General features: G+C 32.4%; 2 protein-coding genes across 2 annotated transcripts; one reads left to right on the forward strand and one right to left on the reverse strand.

Moving 5' to 3' along the window:
- The first annotated feature begins 13,241 nt into the window (after positions 1–13,241).
- Positions 13,242–14,685, forward strand: LOC143568239 (1-aminocyclopropane-1-carboxylate oxidase 1-like). The gene is made up of 4 exons (XM_077054437.1): positions 13,242–13,353; positions 13,429–13,655; positions 13,802–14,135; positions 14,292–14,685. The coding sequence occupies exons 1-4, from the start codon at positions 13,246–13,248 to the stop codon at positions 14,583–14,585; spliced, it is 963 nt and encodes a 320-aa protein (XP_076910552.1). The 5' UTR covers positions 13,242–13,245; the 3' UTR covers positions 14,586–14,685.
- Positions 14,686–19,136: 4,451 nt separating this feature from the next.
- On the reverse strand, positions 19,137–21,473 carry LOC143568247 (uncharacterized). Its single transcript, XM_077054446.1, has 4 exons — positions 20,843–21,473; positions 20,209–20,658; positions 19,358–19,602; positions 19,137–19,254 (listed from the first exon to the last, which is right to left on the reverse strand). The coding sequence occupies exons 1-4, from the start codon at positions 21,233–21,235 to the stop codon at positions 19,137–19,139; spliced, it is 1,206 nt and encodes a 401-aa protein (XP_076910561.1). The 5' UTR covers positions 21,236–21,473.
- Between the last annotated feature and the right edge of the window lie 1,116 nt (positions 21,474–22,589).

The raw sequence follows: 22,589 nt of genomic DNA on the forward strand, positions 1-22,589 counted from the left end.
GTAGATGTAGGCGAAATAAGAGTCCAAGTTTGATTGTGTATAGGAAAGCTAGACTTAAAACAATCCCAAGTGTTTTTGTATTAACAAATAACAGTCTTAACTAACGAAATGTTTGTTAACGTCTTTTAACATATTTATTCCCAATGATCCCCGACTAACAGAAACCTAACGTCGTTAGTCGCTTGTCGCCGGAAAAACAATTTTGGCAGGAAAACTCAACCATTTCGTAGTGTATGTTTGTTTGTGTTTAAGTTTAAGGTTTTTTCGAAATGAATCACTCTTTAAAAAGGTCATATGATAGTGAACACATGTTTTTGAGACCGTTGTGAGTTGGTCATGGATTGAAAATTCCTTTACATGATCATTATCCTATTCATACCACATGTGTGTATATGTATATACGGTTAAGTTCACGTGAAAAGTCATATTAATATTAGTGTGAGAAGTTTGATAAATAATTGAAACCAATCAAATTTTTTCTTTTTCTTTTCTTATTTAATTAAATATATAGGCATATTAGTAAACATCATAATTTCTTTTATATGGTAGCTGGTAAGTATTAATGACTTTTTGAAGTTTTAAATTATTAAAATAATTATTTTAAATCCTATATCTTTATTAATTTAAAAATTAATAAACATTAATATCGAATGCATGATTCCAATTACGTATAGTTGATCATATAAGTATTTTACTATTATTGTTGTTGTTGTTATTATTATTATTATTATTCACCCAAGTAACTTTGTCAGCGATTCTTATTCTATTCCTTCTATTAAAAATGTAAAACCTTCTTATTATTATCATTATTATTATTTTGTTATATAATTGATTTACCTTCAAAACTATGTTGATTAACTAGTATCCATATAAATATTCAAACAAAGATGAATATTTGGGATCAATTTTCAACATAGATGAAGATTTATGTTTAATAAAGCTCTTTTTCAAAAGATCCATAGAACTATATATACACATATTTTTTTGTTAACAAACTCTTTGTTCATATTTTACTGCATCACCCAACATTGACCTACACAAGGTTAGATCCGTGACCGTACATTGACCTTCAGACCTTTAGGAGGAGGCTTCATGTATTGTATTGGTGGTATTACGAATTTGTACATGGAAATGTTATGAGTGTAGTTTATTAGTATGCTTTGTCATTTATATTATTTAGATTCATATACAAAATAAAAATATAGTTTATTTTGTTCTGTGTAGGTTTATACAAGTATTGTGTAGGTGGTATTACAAATTGCCTACACATGTTATTAGTTATATGTAGGTTTCAAATTGCTCACACAAATTGCCAGTTTCATTTATTTTCATCAACACGTAACTAATATTCACACACAAATAACTCATATTTGCCTACACAATTGTTAGATCATTTTATTTTTACCTACACATAACACATATTTTCCTACACATAAAACATTGATTAAAAAATATATTAAAATAAAAAAAAGTGATTTGTAACTTGCCAATAAATTAGAATGCAATGTGAAATCAATACCGCATCTGGTAAATTAGAATGCAATGTTAAATTAACATCGTATGATCTGGTGACAAAAATTAAACATATTTGATTCTTGATAATATTAGATGAATTTGTTGTGAGATGAAGAGATAATAATGGATATTTAATAATATATAAAAAGAAATTATAAAAAAAGGTAATGTGATTAGTAAAATCAAACATAAAAGAATTCTAATGCACTTTTAAATTAGATTAAAACATAATAAAATTCAATAAAAGAATAAATTGAAACTTTCAGGAACTTAATAGTTACCGGTGTTACGTAACACAATTTTACATTATTACAGTTTTCCTTAAAATACTAATTGAATCAATGAGCCAACTAGTTAAAAAACTGTTATAACAAATGTAGGCATAAATCAACACAATCAACGGATATAATTAACTTTTCACAATAATATGATTTATCCACTAATCATCCTCTCTCTCTCTCTCTAAATATATATATATATATACAGGAGAAGTATAAAATGAAAACCCCCTTGAATGTGAAAACCCGTGAAAAACCCTATGTAACATCGTTTTTTTTTTGTTACACGCGTATATGTTGTAACATATAATACAAAACATCAAAAACTAAAAAAAAATGTTTTACTATTTTTTAACATTTTTGTACTAATTTTTATATATGTTTTCAGGAGAGAGAAAAAATTATATTTATATTTTTTATTAACTTTAACTGTAGATCACAAGTTTCAAACTATAATTAAAACATGTGGTTGAGAATGGGTTTTCAGAGTTTTCACAACTCAGGTGGGTTTTTATTTTAACCTTACCCTATATATATATATATAGACACACACACACACATATATATATAGGGTAAGGATCCTAAGAGAACCATTGACAAATTGAAAACTTTTTGGACCACTAAAAAAACCCTCTAAAAAAATATTAAAAAAATTATAAAACAAACAAAACCAATAATTTTAAAAAAGTAAAAAAACCAAAATTCTTACATTTCATTCCGGTTTCATTTAAAAAAAACAACCGAAATTTTTTTTTCTTTTTAATTCGTATTATACCTATACACATATGTATACTTTCATTTAATCTCTAGTTACGTAATATACACATATGTAAATTATAATTTACCTTAAATTATACATATGTGTATAGGAAAAAACATGTGTGTACATATTATACATATATGTATAACAAAAAAAACTGGTTTTTTTTCCTTTTTAATTCGTATTATACCTATACACATATGTATACTTTCATTTAATCTCTAGTTATGTAATGTACACATATGTACATTATCATTTACCTTAAATTATACATATGTATATAGGAAAAAAAACATGTGTGTACAAATATGTACATATTATACATATATGTATATGTATAATTTAGCTAAACCGAGAATTTTTTTTTATTTTTAGAAACCGGGATGATAAATAAGAACTTTGGTTTTTTTACTTTTTTTATTTTTGTGTTTTTTTTGTTTTATGATTTTTTTTATTTTTGGGTTTTTTTGTGGTCCAAAATGGTTCTCATAGTTCTTAATTCCCAAAAAGTTCTCACATGATCCTGATCCTATATATATATATATGTATGTATATATATATGTATATATATACAGGGGTGGGTTATAGTAAAAAGAGATAGTTTTATAGGAATAGTAAGAATAAATCTAGTCCCTTAGATCTATGATCTAGTGGTTAAGATTAGTAGTTTCAAAAATACCAAATAGTTTCCTAGGATCTAGGATTTAGCCTACATAGTTCCCTAAATAGGCTCACACAGTTTCCTAACTCTAAATTTTATGTCCTTTCTACTCTTTCTACAAAACTATGTATTTTTATTTTAACCCTTTTCTATATATATATATATATATATATATATATATATGATTAGGTTCATTTCAGAAGTGTTTTTCTTATTGCGAGAAGCGCGAGAAGAGATTCTAACCAATCACATAATTTCTTTTTTATATTTTGATTATTTATATGCAAGGGTATATTAGTGAAACATAAAGTATTTTATTTTGTAACTCATACTCATTAACGGTTTAATACTTAATGATAAGTTACTAGCAAATGGTAAATTATAAACTATTATTATTATTTTTTATTTCTTATAAAATTTGAACCATTGTAGTCTATTTGATCTAAAATAATTTTGTTCTGTAAATGACTAATTAACGTTATTATTATTATTATTATTATTATTATTTTATAAGTAATGTAGATGTAGCTACGTAACGTGTTGTAAGTACACTTTAAAATGTTGTGTAGTTATAATTAGTGTAGTGTAGACATATCTAATGTAGTGTATGCATACTTTTAATGTTGTGTAGTCATAATTAATATAGCGTTGACATATCTAATGTAGCGTTGACATATGTAATGTAAAGTAGACAAACTAATTTTGTGTAGGTAAACTAATATCCTACACATCATAAAACATATCCTACAAATTAAGCAACACATATTACACGTCATATAGCATATCCTACATATAAACCTATTTGCATCTTATTTACAGTTTATCAACAAACAAATCTACATCTTTTTTTTATTTTATTTTTAATTTCAAAATTTTTATATAAATTATACATACACACTTCAAAATACCACCTACATAATACATAAATGAACCAACACACGATAAAAAAATTACACATACACAATTCAAAGTATCACCTACACAGTACATGTATGAATCTACACATTACTTAATGAACCAATGCGTGATAAAAAAACACATACATAATTCAAAAAAACCACATATACAGTACATATATGAACCTACAAGGTATATAAATGAGCCTACACACGATAAAAATTAGAACTACACTATTCAAAATACCACCTACATGGTGTGACATCTGCCGATCCGACCCGACCCAGGTACCCGTTTCTCTGACCCGATCTCTTTCTTTTATGATTTAATATTTATTTATACTTATATTTTACTTTCAATAATAATAATATACTTTTCCCTCCCGCCTCTTTCTCTCTCTTTCTTTCCGCCGTTCCGTCCCTCTCCTCTCTTTCCGCCTTCTTTTCCCTCTTGTCGCCGTCCCGCCCTTAAGCCTTGAACCCTTTCCTTAACTCTTTGCTTGTCCTTTGGTTCTTCCCGCCTAAGGATGTCTGCAGCTCCACGCGCCAGACTCCTTACATGGAAGCCTGCGTGAAGACATCTTGTTCCTGCGATGCGTGAAGAGAACTCTTCTCGCAGCGCGCTAAGAATGCATGTTCTTCCCGCAATGCGCTAAGAATGTATGTTCTTCCCGCGATGCGCTTAGAATTCTAGTTCTTCACGCAGCACACTAAGGATTTGTGATTCTTCCCGCAGTGCGCTAAGGATTGTTGTGCCAGCCTTCGCGCTCGCGCACTCAGCCTTCCCGCGCTTAACCCTTGTATCCTGTTTATTCTAGCCGTTTGCTTTTGTAATGTCTTTTCTTCTGAGCTGTTGACCTAACCTATCTAATGTCTGAATAGTTACTTTCGGCGCAGCATGCGTACCAACCCCATTGGTTGGTAGAAAAAGTGACTGACATTATCTTTGGAGATCTGCTTTTTCCATGCTTGACCAGTAACTTTATCTGTCCTCTCCCATGCCTTTTTCTGAATCCTGTCAGCCTTTTTCTCTTTTTCCCTGCTACCATATCTTTTGATATCTTTACTTTTCAGAACTTTTTACTGTTGATATCTTTTCTTTTACTTTTGGAGATCTTTTCTAGGGTTTGTGTCCCCTAGGGTTTGCCTATATATAGTACTATTTTCTTAACACTACACACACAAAACACTTAATCTCTCCTGTTCTCTTGCCCCTTGCTCTCTCTGCCGCCTCCCTCTCTGCCTCCGTCTTCCTCCCTGTTCTGCCCTGCTTTTCCGGTAATATATATATATTATATATAATAAATTACTTATTAATTATGCTAACTTATAATCAAGACTTAAAACAAATCATTAAAACAATAATCTTAATTATAGGTTAACCTGTGCTTGTTGAAAGTTGGTTTTTGCTTTATCTTACACCGCATCGTTTATCAAGTGAGTTATCTCGTATCTAATCCCTTTTTATTTTAAATGCTTTGGGATGTTCATGTGTTCATACAAAACTTGAGTCTTAAACTGTTTATGAACTTTAGTCGCGCAGTATCCCATGTGTTGAGGACGTTTACTTGGCTGTTTATTTGTATGTGTGTATCATTAACCGCTTTGTTCGGCCTATTCCGAAGTTTTCATGGTACCATTAGATGAACACGGGAGACCTATCGTTTACGGTTTTCTTTGTTTACACTTGCACAGATGTTTTCTCGTTTTTGTGCTCAATTGGGAGCACGGATTGAACTATGAGCTATGATCTATCTAGGCTTGATCACAATCTGATTGCACCCTTGTTAAACACCAGACATACACGTGTTGCGCGCAGATTTATGGCTATCTATGTATTATATTAAACTTGATTTCTCACCAACACGCAAGTGTTTGACGTTTATTTTAACACATGTTCAGGTTTGCAGTAGCTGTTTTGGAGCTTGTGGACACGTAGGACGTTTTTACTTTTGGACCTAGAATTAAAATGTATCAAGACAAGTTAATGTTGTTTGAATGATATAATTTATAATATATTGATTTATGTTTGATTTATGTTCTTTATTTTCCCCGCTGCGCGTGCGTGATAAAATGTGTATTAATAAATATTGACACCAATAGTGTCGCGAGTAATGAAGCAATATGTGGCGCCCCGATGTATAATCCGCCTTTGGTCGGGGTGTTACACATGGTACATATATGAACTTACATATTACATAAATGAACCTACACGATAAAAATTACACTCACACAATTCAAAATACCACAAATACAATAAATGTATGAACCTACATAGTACATAAATGAACCTACACACGAAAAAAAATACACATATACAATTTGAAATACCACATACACTAACAAAATAAATAATGTAACTTTTAACATAATCATTTTTAAATTATGAATTTAATTAGTAAATTAATTAACCGTGAACTAATTAATTCCTAAATAATGTAACTTTAACATATTGTTGGTCAACGTTTTTTTTGAACATTGAAGAACGTGTTAGCTTGTATAAACTAAAAAACGTATGGTGAAACCCACAAATTTATTTGGTAATATAGATGATATGATTTTTTTTGCAGGTTGTGATAACTCCTTGCAAGCTTAAATTATTATAATATTTTATTTGAGAGATGATGTAGTTAAAATTTAGGAATATAATAATGAAATGTAAGTTACAAATGTGGCTTCTACAAAGCAAAATACCAACATACCATTTTTTTTTAGAACTCCATTAATTTCCATTAAGATGTTGAAACTCAGAATTACATTATTACCATTTTGATTGTAGACCATAGATCAATCATCATCAATGGTTATGATTAACTTCTCTAGCACTTCTCGCTATAAAATCACCTCTCGCAAGATCCATCCATATATTAATGGATTCAAAATAAATTTATGATTTTTTTTTTCACTGAAGATTCATTAAATTCATAACAATTACAATAAAGTGGCAGGCAAACGGGCAACAATCTGCGCCACAACCCCCTTTTGAATAGCAAAGCTAATCCTACTAAAAACGAAGCTTTGGGACATAGGGGCCGAAAGGGTATCATGTATTACCCGTTGAACCCTGCTCAGAAAATTCACAGCCTCCGGGGATAGAAACCCAAAAGTATCAAAAGCAAAGGGGAAAAACACATGTTGATTCTCTAAGCAGGTTTTTTCGTGTTTGACAATTTTGCCCGATTCGGCCTTCATCGTAGGTCCACACAAGCCTTCATCGCAGCCTGACCCACAACAAACCTATGGTCTCGAAGCCCGACAAAAGGAGACACTCCTGTAAAGTCCACACAAGTGTGTTTCCTCGCTGTCCACCCAAATACAAGAATATCAGCTTCTATCTAATTTATGATTTAATTAGATAGACGCGGCATTTTTGGTTGACACAAGGTTTCAAACTTAAGTTACTGTAAGGAGTTTGTATATGCAAATCTAAGTCATACTCCTGAAACCAGAAATAAAGTGCTAAAGCTGATGCGCCAAAAGGAGGGAAGTAGGGGCAAGTGAATGCAACTTCATAGCTCATACCATATGGCAGCAAGTTCACACACAGGTTTGAAGCCCCCACTACCCCACAAAAATAAACTTTTTATCTTACATACTTTTGCTTGAATTTTTCTCTCTTAAGTTTGTCATTCTACATTCATCTATAATTACAACCCCCACTACCGCAGTCCGTCCTTATCCCTATATATAATTATATTAAAACTCATTTTATTTTACTCTCCTGTTTAATTAAATGATACTTTTTTATAAATTTATTATTACTGTTTATTTCCTCTACTCACAATCAATTCCAACAAATATTAAACCAATTCCAACAAAAAATAAAAAGTAAATCAGGGCAAATAAAATATCCTCTAATTATAAAAAATCACTAATTTCTCTTTCTCATCTACTCACAACCACTCACCCATCCACCCTTTAATTTACAAAATTCTCTCATAGAAATTTAGAGGATGAACCTGAATGCTCTAATAAATTAGAATTATAAGTTTGTTATAAAACATTATTACCTCTAAACAACTTGGGATTTGATTACTATGGAAAATAGCTAACGTATGGCTATTGATTTTAAATTTTAGTTATTTATTGACTAACTTATGATTGTTTATATTTTACTTGAACAATCAAAATTAACTAAAATATAATTGTTAACATAGTTCTAAGGATTATATATGTGTACTCAAAATGTGCAACATATATTTTACATAAATCAAAAGGCATAAAACGAATACCGGTAATTGTGTGATAGTACTGACACCGATATTAATGTTGTTTAGTTGGAATATCAGTTCAGTTTGTCATAGTATCTGTATCATACGGACACTTGCTATATGTAATTTACAATTTTATATATAGACATACGCATTTTTATATATAATTTTCAGTTTTATATATACACTTACACATTTTGGCCGGAAATTAGCTGGAATATCGCTAAAAACCAATGACTTTTGCCGGAATCTCGTCGGAAACCGTCGATTTTGACCGGAACCTCATTAGAAAACGTCGACTAAGTTCGATTAGTCCCGGTTGTAGCCAGATTTGAGCATTGATTGATTAATTGACTTACTAGCCCAAAATAATCATTGGGATATGGACCAGCGATTAATCGACGCCTAGTCGTGAATTTTACAACAATGTAGTTACGATGCAAAAAAGTTTTCAATGAATTTGTATCTAAATGAGAATAAGAATGTCACAACGATATTTGAAATTTTATAAAATCATTACATATATATATATATATACATACATATATATATATATATATATATATATATATTATATAACGAAAACCTAAAATATAGTAAACTTTATTATTATTATTATTATTATTATTATTATTATTCATTTTGGTTTTATATGCAAGTGATAAATTCTATAAAATTGTTATATAAGCTAAAAAGATTACATAAACAAGTAATAGAATAGTATTATAGATTGCTAATGACAGAAAAAGAAATGTTTTTCACATTTATCTTCTTTTGACATGTACCCTATTTTAACACCTCTCTTTTTTTTAGTTCTCGTACACTATAGAAGTTATCAAGTAATCATGTATAGTCATGTCATTGCTTTTACCAAGTATTTGGATTTTATTCACAATTGTGCAAAAACTGGGTTAATCAAAATGAAAGCAACATGGTGGCATAACCGACAAAATAAAATCGAAACTTTTGATCGAAACTAAAAACTAATCCATGACATAGAACACGCATGCAAAATCGAAATTCAGTATTAATGTCTCGATTTAAACCCAAAACCGACCCAAACATGTACATACCCTTAGTTTGATTAATTAGTTAGAAGGCAAACTATTTGTTTAATGACTCACGGACAAACAGAAGTATTGTAGGCCCTTTACTTCATTGTCGCTTTCACCATGCAAAGTAAAAGTAAAATGGGTATACCCTAATACTTTATGCTTAATATAAATTTCAAACTCTTGTTAATTTCTTAGCTTAGCTTGTATAACCAAAGACTTTTATCTATTCAGACACCCAGTCCCACTCATACGAGTCGTATGGACTCACACAAGTTGTAAAGTGTCAACTTTTTGTTAGTGACCGTTGGCCATTCTTTACAACCATAATCAATTTAGCATTCCCTTCTATGATTAGTACGAGTCTATACGCCATATTTTATACAACTACTATGAAGCCATAGGAGATAAAATTATAAATTCAAATAGTACAACTTTCTTTCATGTCAATAATTTTGCGAAATCTTGTATCGTTTCAAATAATTATCAGAGTATTGCATTATGTCAAGTAATTATCATAATATTATATCATGCCAAATAATTTCCGTCACGTGAACCGATGAAAATCTCGGGACAACCCTAATAAAATTTAACTAATATAGGAGGAAAACATGCTTGTGTGGATTTGACAGGGGTTTCCCCTCTGGTGAGCTTAGGGAGTAGTGGTTTCACAGCCGGTCAAGCCGCTTTGAAAGCTGCTTCAAGCAAGGTGACCAAACATGAGAATGTGTGTCTTGACAACCAACATGTGTTTATTCCTTCGCTTTTGATACTTTTGGTTTCCTCGCGCCTGAAGCTGTGGAGTTACTTACTTGTGTCCAACGGGTCATGCACAGTAATGTTATGACTCCAAGATCCGCAAATGTAGTTTTTAAAAGATTGGGTTTTGCAATTCAAAAAGGGGGTAACGATGCAGCTTGTTGCCCGCTTACCTTCTGTTTCGATATAATCTGAATACTTTATTACCAGCATTAGATTAATTCATATGACTCTATACGACTTGTATAGATGCAGATGCCGTATATAGAGTCAAATAGAAACTTCACAGGTACTGAAACTCCGAATAGCAACATCCTAACCAACTCATAAACTAGTTGCCATTAATTAAAGTAATATTCTTTTCCATTGAGATGGCTCACGTATCCGCTCAATATAACGTGTGGAATATCTTTCTATAAGTTACCTTGCGCTTAATCGATTATTTTGCCTTTTATGCTAATTTACGATTTTAAAGTATGCACTCGAAATACAACAATGATCATACTAAAAGATACTTCTGGTTTTAAATCTGCATACGCCCATGGGTTCAATTCCAAGTTGTTTTATCACATTATGCTGTAAAACTTGTCGTTTTCTTCACGGTTTAAAAATCTTATCTCAATATAAAAGTTAATTAATTCATCATTTCCTTTTGCATGCCAATAATTTAGCAAGTATTTGTACTTTATGCCATATGAGCAGTACATTACCATGTGTGCACTCATTCAAGTCAAGAAAGACTTTATCTATGTTGAATCGACTGACCAAAAACAATGTACGGTATATAAGATAGTCACCCACCCAATTTAGTAGAAAAGACGTGCAAGGACCACTAAACATATATACAAGCCCACATACAGATATGTGTACATTTAAATTATTATTTCAAAGGCGTATGATAGGTTTTTCGTTTTTTTTTTAAATAAAAGATTACAGTAAATACTAGTGAGTTAGTATGTAGCTTGTAGCACCCGACTTGATTAAGGCTATGTGCCACTAATACAGAAAAGAATATGTTTAAGCATGACACAATAGGGCCGAGAAAGAGAGAGGAACTCGGTTTCAATGTCACTCAAGGATTGCTTGATATTTATGCTAAGGCGAGGAGCATTGACATATATTGTTGAGTCACTATAACTATATAGTAGCCCGAGGGAGAACCTGTGTGAACATGATGAATTTTCATGCAGGAGTAACCGATAATAGTTAATTGTGGCCCGAGGGAGAAACCGATAATAGTTAATTGTATTTATTATAGTGACTTTAAACATAAAAAACCAATAAATGAACAATTAAAATAAGTCTCCTCATAATGTGATCTTAAATTTTTAGATATTTAATTTTTGTATGTATATGAATTTAATTTTACATTTAAACTTAGTAATGAAACTAAACCCCTATTATGTTTCAATTACAGGAAAATTTATTCTATATTTATAATAATAATAATAATAACTATTATTGTAATTGCTGCTGTTATTATCAAGAATCAGGGTGTTACATAACTAATTTAAATAAATAAAAAATAGAATGTGAATTATGTACGCAACATTTGGTATATTTTTCTGAAAGTTCGAAATATATTAGACCACGTATAGTGTAGGGATACAAAATAGAGGGATTTTTGGCACGTGGTGCTACGCCAGCAAATGAGCGATTTTTATTTTAAGGGTGTAATGTTGTTGTAGCCTCATCACATCATATATATATATATATATATATATATATATATATATATAGGATCAGGATCATATGAGAACTTTTTGGGAATTGAGAACTATGAGAATCATTTTGGACCACAAAAAAAACTAAAAATAAAAAAAAATCATAAAACAAAAAAATAAAAAAAGTAAAAAAACCAAAGTTCTTATTTATCATCCCGGTTTCTAAAAAAAAACGTAAAAAAAATTATCGGTTTAATTAGCTAAATTATACATATATAATATGTACATATATGTACACACATGTTTTTTTTTCTATACACATATGTATAATTTAAGCTAAATGATAATGTACATATATGTATATTACATAACTAGAGATTAAATGAACGTATACATATGTGTATAGGTATAATACGAATTAAAAAGAAAAAAAATAGTTTTTTTATTATACATATATGTATAATATGTACACACATGTTTTTTCCTATAAACATATGTATAATTTAAGGTAAATGATAATGTGCATATGTGTACATTACGTAACTAGAGATTAAATGAAAGTATACATATGTGTATAGGTATAATACGAATTAAAAAAAATTCGGTTTTTTTAATGAAACCGAAATGAAATATAAGAATTTTGGTTTTTTTACTTTTTTAAAATTTTCGGTTTTTTTTATAATTTTTTAAATATTTTTTAGAGGTTTTTTTAGTGGTCGAAAATGGTTCTCAAAGTTCTCAATTTTCAAGTGTTCTCTTAGGATCCTTACCATATATATATATATTGCACACACATACTAATATAATAATATTATCCAAAAAAACACACACGGCAACAAATCTATGTCGCCACCCCCCTACCGGGGGGGGGGGGGGGGTTGTTCTCGTCCCTTATCGCCCAAACAAATCGCCCAGTGCGCATAGTCTTAAGACAAGTGGTTACGTAGCCGTTCTATGTATCACTAGTCAAACAAAATACACCAATGCTTATACGTTTTATCACAATCCTTTGCTTAAAATTACTTTTGTATTTTACACACGTCTAATAAATAAAAATCATAAAAATTAAAACACCAACATAATTATGCTACCAGCCAAGTAGTTAAAATGCACAGAAATGGATGTGAGGATGTTTCAATATATAAAAAGAAAACATGTAAGACCAGCCATAATGAATGTTTTAGAATATCAATCTAATAACAGCTAGCATACTTTTATCAGAAAAAAAAAAAAAGAAATCCAACAGTAGATTATGATACACCCGGATGGTGACGGGAGTAAAGAGACGATGTAGACCCACGGTCATTAGCTCACCATAAATTTTTAAACTTAAAAACGGTCCCACCACTTTCCCCTACCATCTTTAATTCCTCTATAAATTGCAACCCATATTCACATATTCATTCATTCAACACACACACAAACAATTCATTTCTGTGAAAGAAAACAATGGCTGCAACATTCCCAATTGTGAACTTGGAGAAGCTCAATGGTGAAGAAAGAGCTGCAACCATGAATATCATCAATGATGCTTGTGAAAACTGGGGATTCTTTGAGGTATATGTGCTTGTGAAAACTGTTTTTAAATATTATTATTATTATTATGGTATACTAATAAGTTGAAATTTGAAGATTGTGAATCATGGGATATCAACTGAGCTTTTGGACACTGTTGAGAAGATGACAAAAGGGCATTACAAGAAGTGCATGGAGGGAAGGTTCAAAGAGATGGTGGCTAGCAAAGGCTTAGATGCTGTTCAAAAAGAAATCAATGATCAGGACTGGGAGAGCACTTTCTTTCTCCGTCATCTACCCGAATCCAACATCTCCGAGATCCCTGATCTCGAGGAGGAGTACAGGTAAGTACACTTTTATATGATATAAAATAATATAATACGACGGAGAGGTGATTTTATATGATATAAAATAATATAATACGACTGAGAGGTGATTTTATATGATATGATATGATATGACATGACATGACATAATATAATGATTGCAGAGAGGTGATGAGGAAATTTGCTAAAGAGCTAGAGAAACTAGCTGAGAATCTCTTGGACATATTTTGTGAGAATTTGGGATTAGAGAAGGGTTACTTGAAGAAAGCTTTCTATGGCGCCAAGGGTCCCACTTTCGGGACCAAGGTGAGCAATTATCCCCCATGCCCCAAGCCTGACCTCATCAAGGGTCTTCGAGCCCACACCGATGCCGGTGGGGTCATCTTGCTCTTCCAGGACGATAAGGTTAGCGGACTCCAGCTTCTTAAGGACGATAAGTGGATCGACGTTCCACCGATGCATCATTCGATTGTTATTAATTTGGGTGATCAGCTTGAGGTACGTACGTTACTATGAGATATTGTACATTTATTAATGGGTTAAACGTGTCGTGTAATATATGTTAGTTAATTACACAATATGTTTAAATAATAAAGTACAAGTGGTTCATGTTTTTGACAAAAGAGTCATGTACTAAAAACATTAGCTTTTTAGGTGATCACCAATGGAAGGTACAAGAGTGTGATGCATAGAGTGATTGCTCAGACTGACGGGACTCGTATGTCGATAGCTTCGTTTTACAACCCCGGAAGTGATGCTGTGATCTATCCCGCGCCGCAACTAGTGAACAAGGAAGAAGAGAAGAACAATGTGTACCCTAAGTTCGTGTTTGAGGACTACATGAAGCTCTACACTACAGTGAAGTTTCAGGCAAAGGAGCCGCGGTTTGAAGCTATGAAGGCCATGGAAGACAACAGTGTGAACTCGGGCCCGATTGCAACTGCTTAAGGTCAAGGAACCAAAAGTAACGGTGTTTACGTGTGTTTGGATTTTATGTTATGTTTATGTGTTAGTTATATTAAATAAAGTTATGAGGCGTTATACGAAGTTAAAAAATGAAATGTGTTGGGAGTATGTTGGTAGATGAACACCCATGTCTTGATATGAAGTAATAAAATATAATATAGTTGTGTTTTATTTATCTTCTAAACCTATATTATATGGTCTCCATGTTAAAGCAGTAGATATGCAAGTATGACTTGTTACCAAACAAACATGCACATAGATAAACAAACCATAAGGATGAAAATCTTACAATTATAAGCAAAGCCAATGCAATTTTTCATCTTACTACTGTTAATAATCTTATTACTGTTATAAGTTACTACACCTATATATATAATTTTATAAGTACATTATAATAGTTAATAGTTAATTGTGGATATAATTCATATTTATTGATAATTGTATACTTGTAAGCTTAGAGCATTGCCAATGAGGGATGAACTATCTAAAAAACTGGATAAATAACTTTATAACTATTTAATTTTCTTTAAAATACGAACAAGTACAAAAATGCAAGCTCTTTAGTTAAATTAAATAACAAACCACCTATAAAGTCAGACAATATCTACTTTTGTCTAGAGCCGATTGATGTTGCGAATCAGCCAATTTTATCTCATGTAGTCCAATCGATTAATACTGAACCGCTGGTTCCCGGATTAACAGTTGATTCGGTCCCATTTTCAAAATCATGATTATGATTATGATTATGGAATAAGCAAGCATCATGTCACAACTTTCAATTTGTTACTTTTGTATCTTCTTTTGGTGTCCAGATAACAACTATGAATTTCTGAGAATGGTCAAACACATTCAAATCCGGACAAACATATTTTGTGCCGAACAGCCCGGCCCGAACACAAATCTGTCTTAATTGGGTCAAGACTGTTATGGACTGGGACCTTAGTGGCCCACCACATGTGAAGTCTATACTCAAAACCATGTTACCACAATTTATAAAATTATTAACAAGAGACTCGGAGTCTCGGAGATTTGTTTTTGTTTAAACTATGATTTTATACTAAACTACTAGAATAGAGACCCGTGTAACATTAAAAAATTATAATATGTGTAGGTAAATTCAGTTATTTCATATGATAATTTATATTGATGACTTTTTAATAAGTTTTTGATATATATTTATATTTATGAAATATTAATTTTAAGATGCAAACCAAACCTTGGTGTTTAATTTATTTTAAAAATAAAATATTCATACCAGTATTATTATATTAAATTTGTGTGTATAAAAATGATATTTGTAACAAAATGTTGTCACGAATTAAAAAACAAAATTACAAATACTAAGGTTTGGTTGTAAAAGAAAATAAAAATAAATTATATTTTAAATTAAAAGGACAAGTATTCAACATGGGTTAGTGAATTAGAGACCGCTTACCATACAGGGCGAATATTATAGAAAAATGTAGATGTAAGTATGAATATTAGTAAATATTAAAACTAATGCCTTGATATCGATTGAATAGAGGATGTGCAGAGTTATACTATCAAATGAGAATGTCGACGCTTGGAGCATTTATAACATAATAAAAGACAATATTGATACAAATTGATTATTTAAATTTGTTAAATATTAATAGTCGGTTGATTGATTGTTTAATACAAAGAAACATTATATTTAAAACTAATAAGGTGGGGGTAATTTTCATGTTCAATTCAATCGATAAGATAAGAAAATATGAAACTGTTGATAATAGAATTAAAAGAAAATCATAATTGGTAGTAACTCAATTGGTAATTAGAAATTCTTAATAATATAATTTTAAGAAAAACATAATTAGTTTAATTTAGATAATTAATAAATATTAAATCGTAATAAATGCATTAACGTTTGTTCATATTGTGTAACATAAAACTTTATTAAATTGAAGAAATGGTAATTAAAAATTAGTTAATTAGGTGGAATATATATAAATGAAAATTGATTAGTTAGTATTTTAAGTGGATGGCTTAATTATATGACATGTGGAAAACATTGTTTCTTTAATAGATTATTTATATTAGATTGAGCGTCTCTGTTAACTATCATTAAAAAATGTGTTCTAGCAAATTAGGAATCAGTTTTAACAACTAAAGGGGTGTTTGGGATTGCTTATTTTCACCAACTTATTACTTATTAACTTTTGAAAAGGAATAAGGTGTTTAGGATTGTTTTTTTATGTGAGAGGAAAAAGTTAATAAGTTACATTTTTGTAACTTATTAACTTTTAAAAAGTTATAAGAAGATAAAATAAAGAATCCCAAACACCCCCTAAGTAGAATAGATCTTTAAAAAAAAACAACTATAATCGGCTCTAGATCCATCTAACCCACCGCCTACTGCGAGATTTGAACATTTGACGCCACCTACAAAGAGTGGAAGCAACCATTACACCACCTTATACCATCGGGCCAAATGCGCATCTTGTTATTTAATATATATAGTATGATGAGTTGGATTAAACATTTATTTCAAATCATGCTTATTTTTGTGTGCTCAAAGACATAGATGATAGATCCATGTCTCAATTTCAAACATTTATTCCGTTGCGGTCGGGAACATATTATCCTTTCATATATTATGCTATTTTAGTAAGATTTAATATGCATTAATGTATCTATGCATTTTAAATAGACGTTCGACAATTAAAAATACCTTAGGAAAAAACATTACCTTTTCTTAATTCATTAATTATATAATGATGCCCACACTATTTTTTATCTATAAAACACTAGAATCCTCGTATGGGTACGAAGATCCAAGAAGAAAAAAATATTCGGGTTTTAACAGTTCCCTTTGAACAATCACAACTCAATACATGAAAATCGATTGGAGATGGTAACATATGCAAGAATGGAAGTAACTAAGAGTAAATTATGCGAACTTGAATTCCAAAATTCAAAAGAGAAGATGTCGGTTGGCTATACAATGCGAAGCATTTCTTCACAATTGATGTAAAATCGACATGGGATTTTCCTAAAGTGTTACAATCACCCACTTATGGACTTCTTGTCCTCAAATGAGGTTTGCCTCACTATCCCAATCAAGGATGTCAATTTGCCTAAGTATCCTCCTAAACACCCTCGGGGGGCCATCTTCTTTGATGAGGTTTGCCCCACCATCTTGAACAACACATGAGTGACTATGATACCTATCATGTGCTGCTCCCCATTGTTCTTAAAACCGGACCGGTTCGGCTGGTCCGACCGGTCGGACTGGGATGAGGGTCATCCGACCGGTCCAGTTCAATAAAGTTCACTCGCTTCTTAAAAACCGGACGGTCCGAACCGATTCACCGGTCCGACCGCAAAACCGGACCGGTTCAACCGGTCGGACCGGTGAACCAGAGCCGGTTTATTTTGGAATTTTTATATATTTTTTCATTTAACATTTTTTTTCATAATTTTTTAGTTCGGCCGGTCCGATCGGTTTGACCGGTTGACCCGACCGGTTCAGTGTCCGATCCGATTATGAAAACATTGTTGCTCCCCCATTTTAGTGCGTTTAACTGTGGAGTTCTCCTAACATCCACAACCATTGTGCCCCTAAAACGTGCTGAGAATATTTGGGGTGAGGTTATTCCCAGCATATCTCCTATTTTCAACTGGTCTGAGATTTGTGTAGATTGTTACAACTGAAGACACAAGTATTCTATATGTAACCAGTCAATTAAAAGGGCTCCAATCTTATATGAAAAAGTAGGGATTTACGATCACTTAACTATATATCTTGGGTGAGTGTGACCGATGGATCTGAACAAGTTTTGCATGCCCCATGCTCAAAGATGCAATGGAGGTATTCTAAACATAAATTAACTCTCAAAGATTACTGACAATCTTTCAATTATTTGGCGAACAAAGTCACAAATTACAAAGAGCGTGCATTAAGCATCTTTCTAGGAGGCTTGATAAGGAATATAAGATGTCCTGTGAAGTTGTATAAACAACAAAGACTTCAAGACTCCTATTTCTTGGCAAAAATGCAAGATGCATCTAATGTAATCTTAGCAAAACCACTGAATCAAAATGGACCATGAGATGAGTCAACACTCAACACAGTTGTTGGCAGGGTCAACTGGGTCAAAAACACATCCCCTTTTCAGTAAGGTTGAAACCCTTGCAATTGAAATATTACAATTTCTTACAAATTAACACGCTCAATCATTCATCGCTATTGACGGATTATATATGTTGAGCTTCACTTGCTAAAATATTACAATTTCGTATCTTAAGCCAATACAACGCAAATATTGTGTCTAAAACAAACCTCATGAGAAGGGGATCTAAAGTACAGCAGGTTACACATTTCCTATGACGTTTAAACTACGATTGTACTAGATGAAACAACACAAAAAACTAGATTAACAACTTACATTTGTTTAACAAATTATCTTGATTCCTAAAGACCAATCGCCAAGTGGCAATGCCCGTGATCAAACTGAACTAATTTATGAGAAACCGACAGTTTTGTTAAGTAACCAAAGTGTGAGAGACATTTCAAGAGCAAAAATTGTGTGCAGATATGTCCTGTCCAGCATGAAACCGTACACCGTGATCCCAGCCTTGTTCTCCAAGTATGTCACTACAACATGAATCGTATTTAGGAAACCGGGCTCTAAACAAGGTTATTCTTTCTAGGATTAATGTTATAATTATGGAACTCACCTAAGGCTTGTCTCTTTTGGTATGAGACTGTATGTCTATAAATAGGAACTAACTTCGTATTCTCCAATTTGTCACCGTCTCCTGCTTCTTCGTCATCTGAATCTGTATGGAGGTTCTTCTCAGAAGTAATGTTCACCGGTGCGGTCTCTTCAGTAGGACCCATGTCATCAAATGAGTCGACGGTGGCACAAATATGCCATTTGGCTGCCAAGCTTGTCACGGACTGAGCCTTGTGTGTGATCTTTGCTGCATTGCGTAGGCATATGAACAACCCGCTCACCAGCGTTATAGAGCACAACTGCACCATTTATCAGTGGTGTTAGATAAGTTTAATATCTATTGTAGTTATTACTATTTGATTTATCATTTTGCTTTAAGTTTCCTTGCTAGTAATTAATTATATGAAAATAACAAAAATATCCATTTTGACCAAGAAAAATAACAAAATAACCTTGAATTTAGAAAACTACAGATCAACCAGAGCGCGACAAGTGTCTTTTGGCCCTCAAATTTCAATCTTACGCAACAATTTTGATCATTTTAGGCTCCATGAATTAAAAAATTGAATTTTTTTTTCTAAATTAAAATGTGGCACATGATATTTTAATCGAGGGTCTAATTTATGGTGGCTAGTGTCTTCCTATGATTGGTGGAAATATTTGTAAAATAAAAAAAAATCATACAACTATATATTTTTGTAATTTCGAAATGTAAAGTTTTGTTTTGTCAATATCCTCCGACGAAGACGAATATTTTGTGATTTTCCCCTTAATTATTCTATCTAATGTTAATATCTTGATAATTATTGATGTTTTATCCTAACAATTACTTTGTTAGCTTTAGTATTATCCTATTCAGTTATTTAACACACAGAAAATATTATTCGCCAAACTAAACTGATTACCGCGAGTTCTCCAGCAGTGGAAATATTGACACGTGAGCCGGTCCGCGTTGTGACAAGCAATGAAGCAAACTGGCTAGCCGTAACTAGGACGAGAGTCGATAACTCAAATCCACGAAACCTATGACTTATAATACGAAGAGTTCTCCTGATTGCAAGGTGCTCCATCAATATCAAACCTACATCCCCTTGATTCTCAAACACCTTAGCAAAATCTTCAAGCCTAAATATTTGCATAGAACACGTGAGTTTGAAGAGCATGCAAACGAGGAAGAAGAGCGAGGTGCGGTATAGCCATGACCCCAGAAGCAGTGTGCAGGCCAAGGTGTGGCTCAATATAACATTGAAAATGTATGGTATTTGATGGGCTCCAGAAACAAACCACCATATCTTGTAAGCAGCTTTAACAATAAAACAAGGAATCACAAATGCACAAAAAAACTTCATTGCTCTCTGCATAAATCATCAATAGTCATGTTGTTAATTTGTAGAACTAAAATGGACTCTAATTTATGCAAGCAAAATTACTTATCCATGCATATATATTTTATTACTAGAAACTATGCAATGTGACTGCAATAAATGACTCTAGTGTTATAAAAATGCCTTGAGTAAGCAAAAAATGAATGAAGCATACGTGAAGCTGATCGGAATATCCACGGCGGACTTCATCGCTAACAGAAGACATCTTATCAAGGAACAAGAATCGTCGGAGGCCATACTTTCGGGAGAAAGACAAGAGGCTAAGGAAGGAGATAGTGGACAACAGCGAGAGAGACGCCTGTACGAGCAAATCATATGGGCGACGGTGGTGGTAATCACACGTGGAACACTGAAACGCCAAGTGTGAGAGAACCGGTACGCAGATGGTTAGAAAGAAGAAGATTGACCATGACAGACCTGCTTTCCATGGATTTGACTGGTCGAGAAAGATCCACGAAAACCCCTGGGACTCGAGGGTGTCGATGATCCAGTAATTTGATTTTGTGTTGTTTTTGGCTGTATGTTTTGTATCAGCCATTGAATTCATATGAGATTGTTGGCATTTGTGGTGATAATATATATGGTGGACTACATATAAGTTGATGGCTTCAAGAAACTTTTAATAAATATTCATATGCGAAAGTTGTGTCCACGTGTCCAAGAAGGTTAACAATTGATGAAAGAGATGGAAACCGGTACGATGAGTTGTACGAGGCTCGTGACAAAAAAGGGTTTTTGGTAGGTTGTACGTGTGACCTGCCAGCCGTTCAATCATTTATGTTCTCCTTTTATATTTAAACTACATTGTGTCCTTTTTGGACAGAAACTAGTCAATGACATAACATTTATAAAGGAAATTAGCGATAAGAACAGAGTTTAATTTTTTTTATGTTCATTACATGCCTCTAGGTTAGAAAGAACACTTTTGCCATTTTTAAAATGATACATTTTTTTAATTAGGTAGCATATATTAGTTTAGATAGGATGCTACTGTACTGATTGTTGATTGTATATCAGGCGGCCACTCTTAATACAAACAATTCGGCTCATTGGGCCTAACCTGGCCCAAACACACCTCTCCAAGCCTAACGAGCCCCTAAGGTCAAACTCTATATAGGTTGGTGTAAGTGAGACAAGCTGAGCCAAGCTCGAACTCGACTAGGCTCAACTCGAGCTTAGCTCGTGAGTTGTTTTTACAAGCTCGAGCTCAGCTCGTTTATTATTTATTAATTAATATTCGTTTTTTTTTATTTTGAGAAAAACTCATTTAAGCTCAGCTCGAGCTCGTTAAGTACCTTAAACGAGGCAAAGCTCGGCTCGAGTTCAGCTGTGAAGAGTTAACTTAATACTTAGAAATCTAAAAAACGGTAAAACCTTAAAAAGTACACAAGGGTCGGCTCAAACTCGAAAAAGCTCAGCCCGTTTCGAGCTTTTTATCGATCCAAGCTCGAGTAGCTAGCGAGCAACTCGGCTCGTTTGCACCCTAGGTTGTATCTAGACCTCGATCTCAGACACTTCTAATGGTTTTCTTTTGTGTTGCAGTTCTAGGTAAGATCCGAGTAGGTTTAGAGCCGGTTCAAACAAACTGACATGTAGCATCACAGTCTATGAAAATAAATAAGACACTTATCAACTGATTTTATCATTTTATGACAGCCCAAAAGAACACATTGAAGGCCAAATGAAGATACTTGAAGAACAGACTTCTGATGACGCAGTTTGAGCTTGTAACATACTTATTACTTCTTTTAGGTAAGAAAAGATAGATGACTAACAAGTAATAACAGATCACAAATGTTTAAACTAGACCAATTGTGTGGCTCTCACAAACACAATGCATGGTTTTAGCAGGAGATCTACAACCTAGAGCACCCATATCAAAAAACAAACAACTTAATGTA

This window comes from Bidens hawaiensis, unplaced genomic scaffold (genome assembly GCF_021521415.1).
Source record: "Bidens hawaiensis isolate Kalapana, Puna unplaced genomic scaffold, B.hawaiensis_p1.1 tig00023867_1, whole genome shotgun sequence".
Taxonomy (NCBI): Eukaryota; Viridiplantae; Streptophyta; class Magnoliopsida; order Asterales; family Asteraceae; genus Bidens; species Bidens hawaiensis.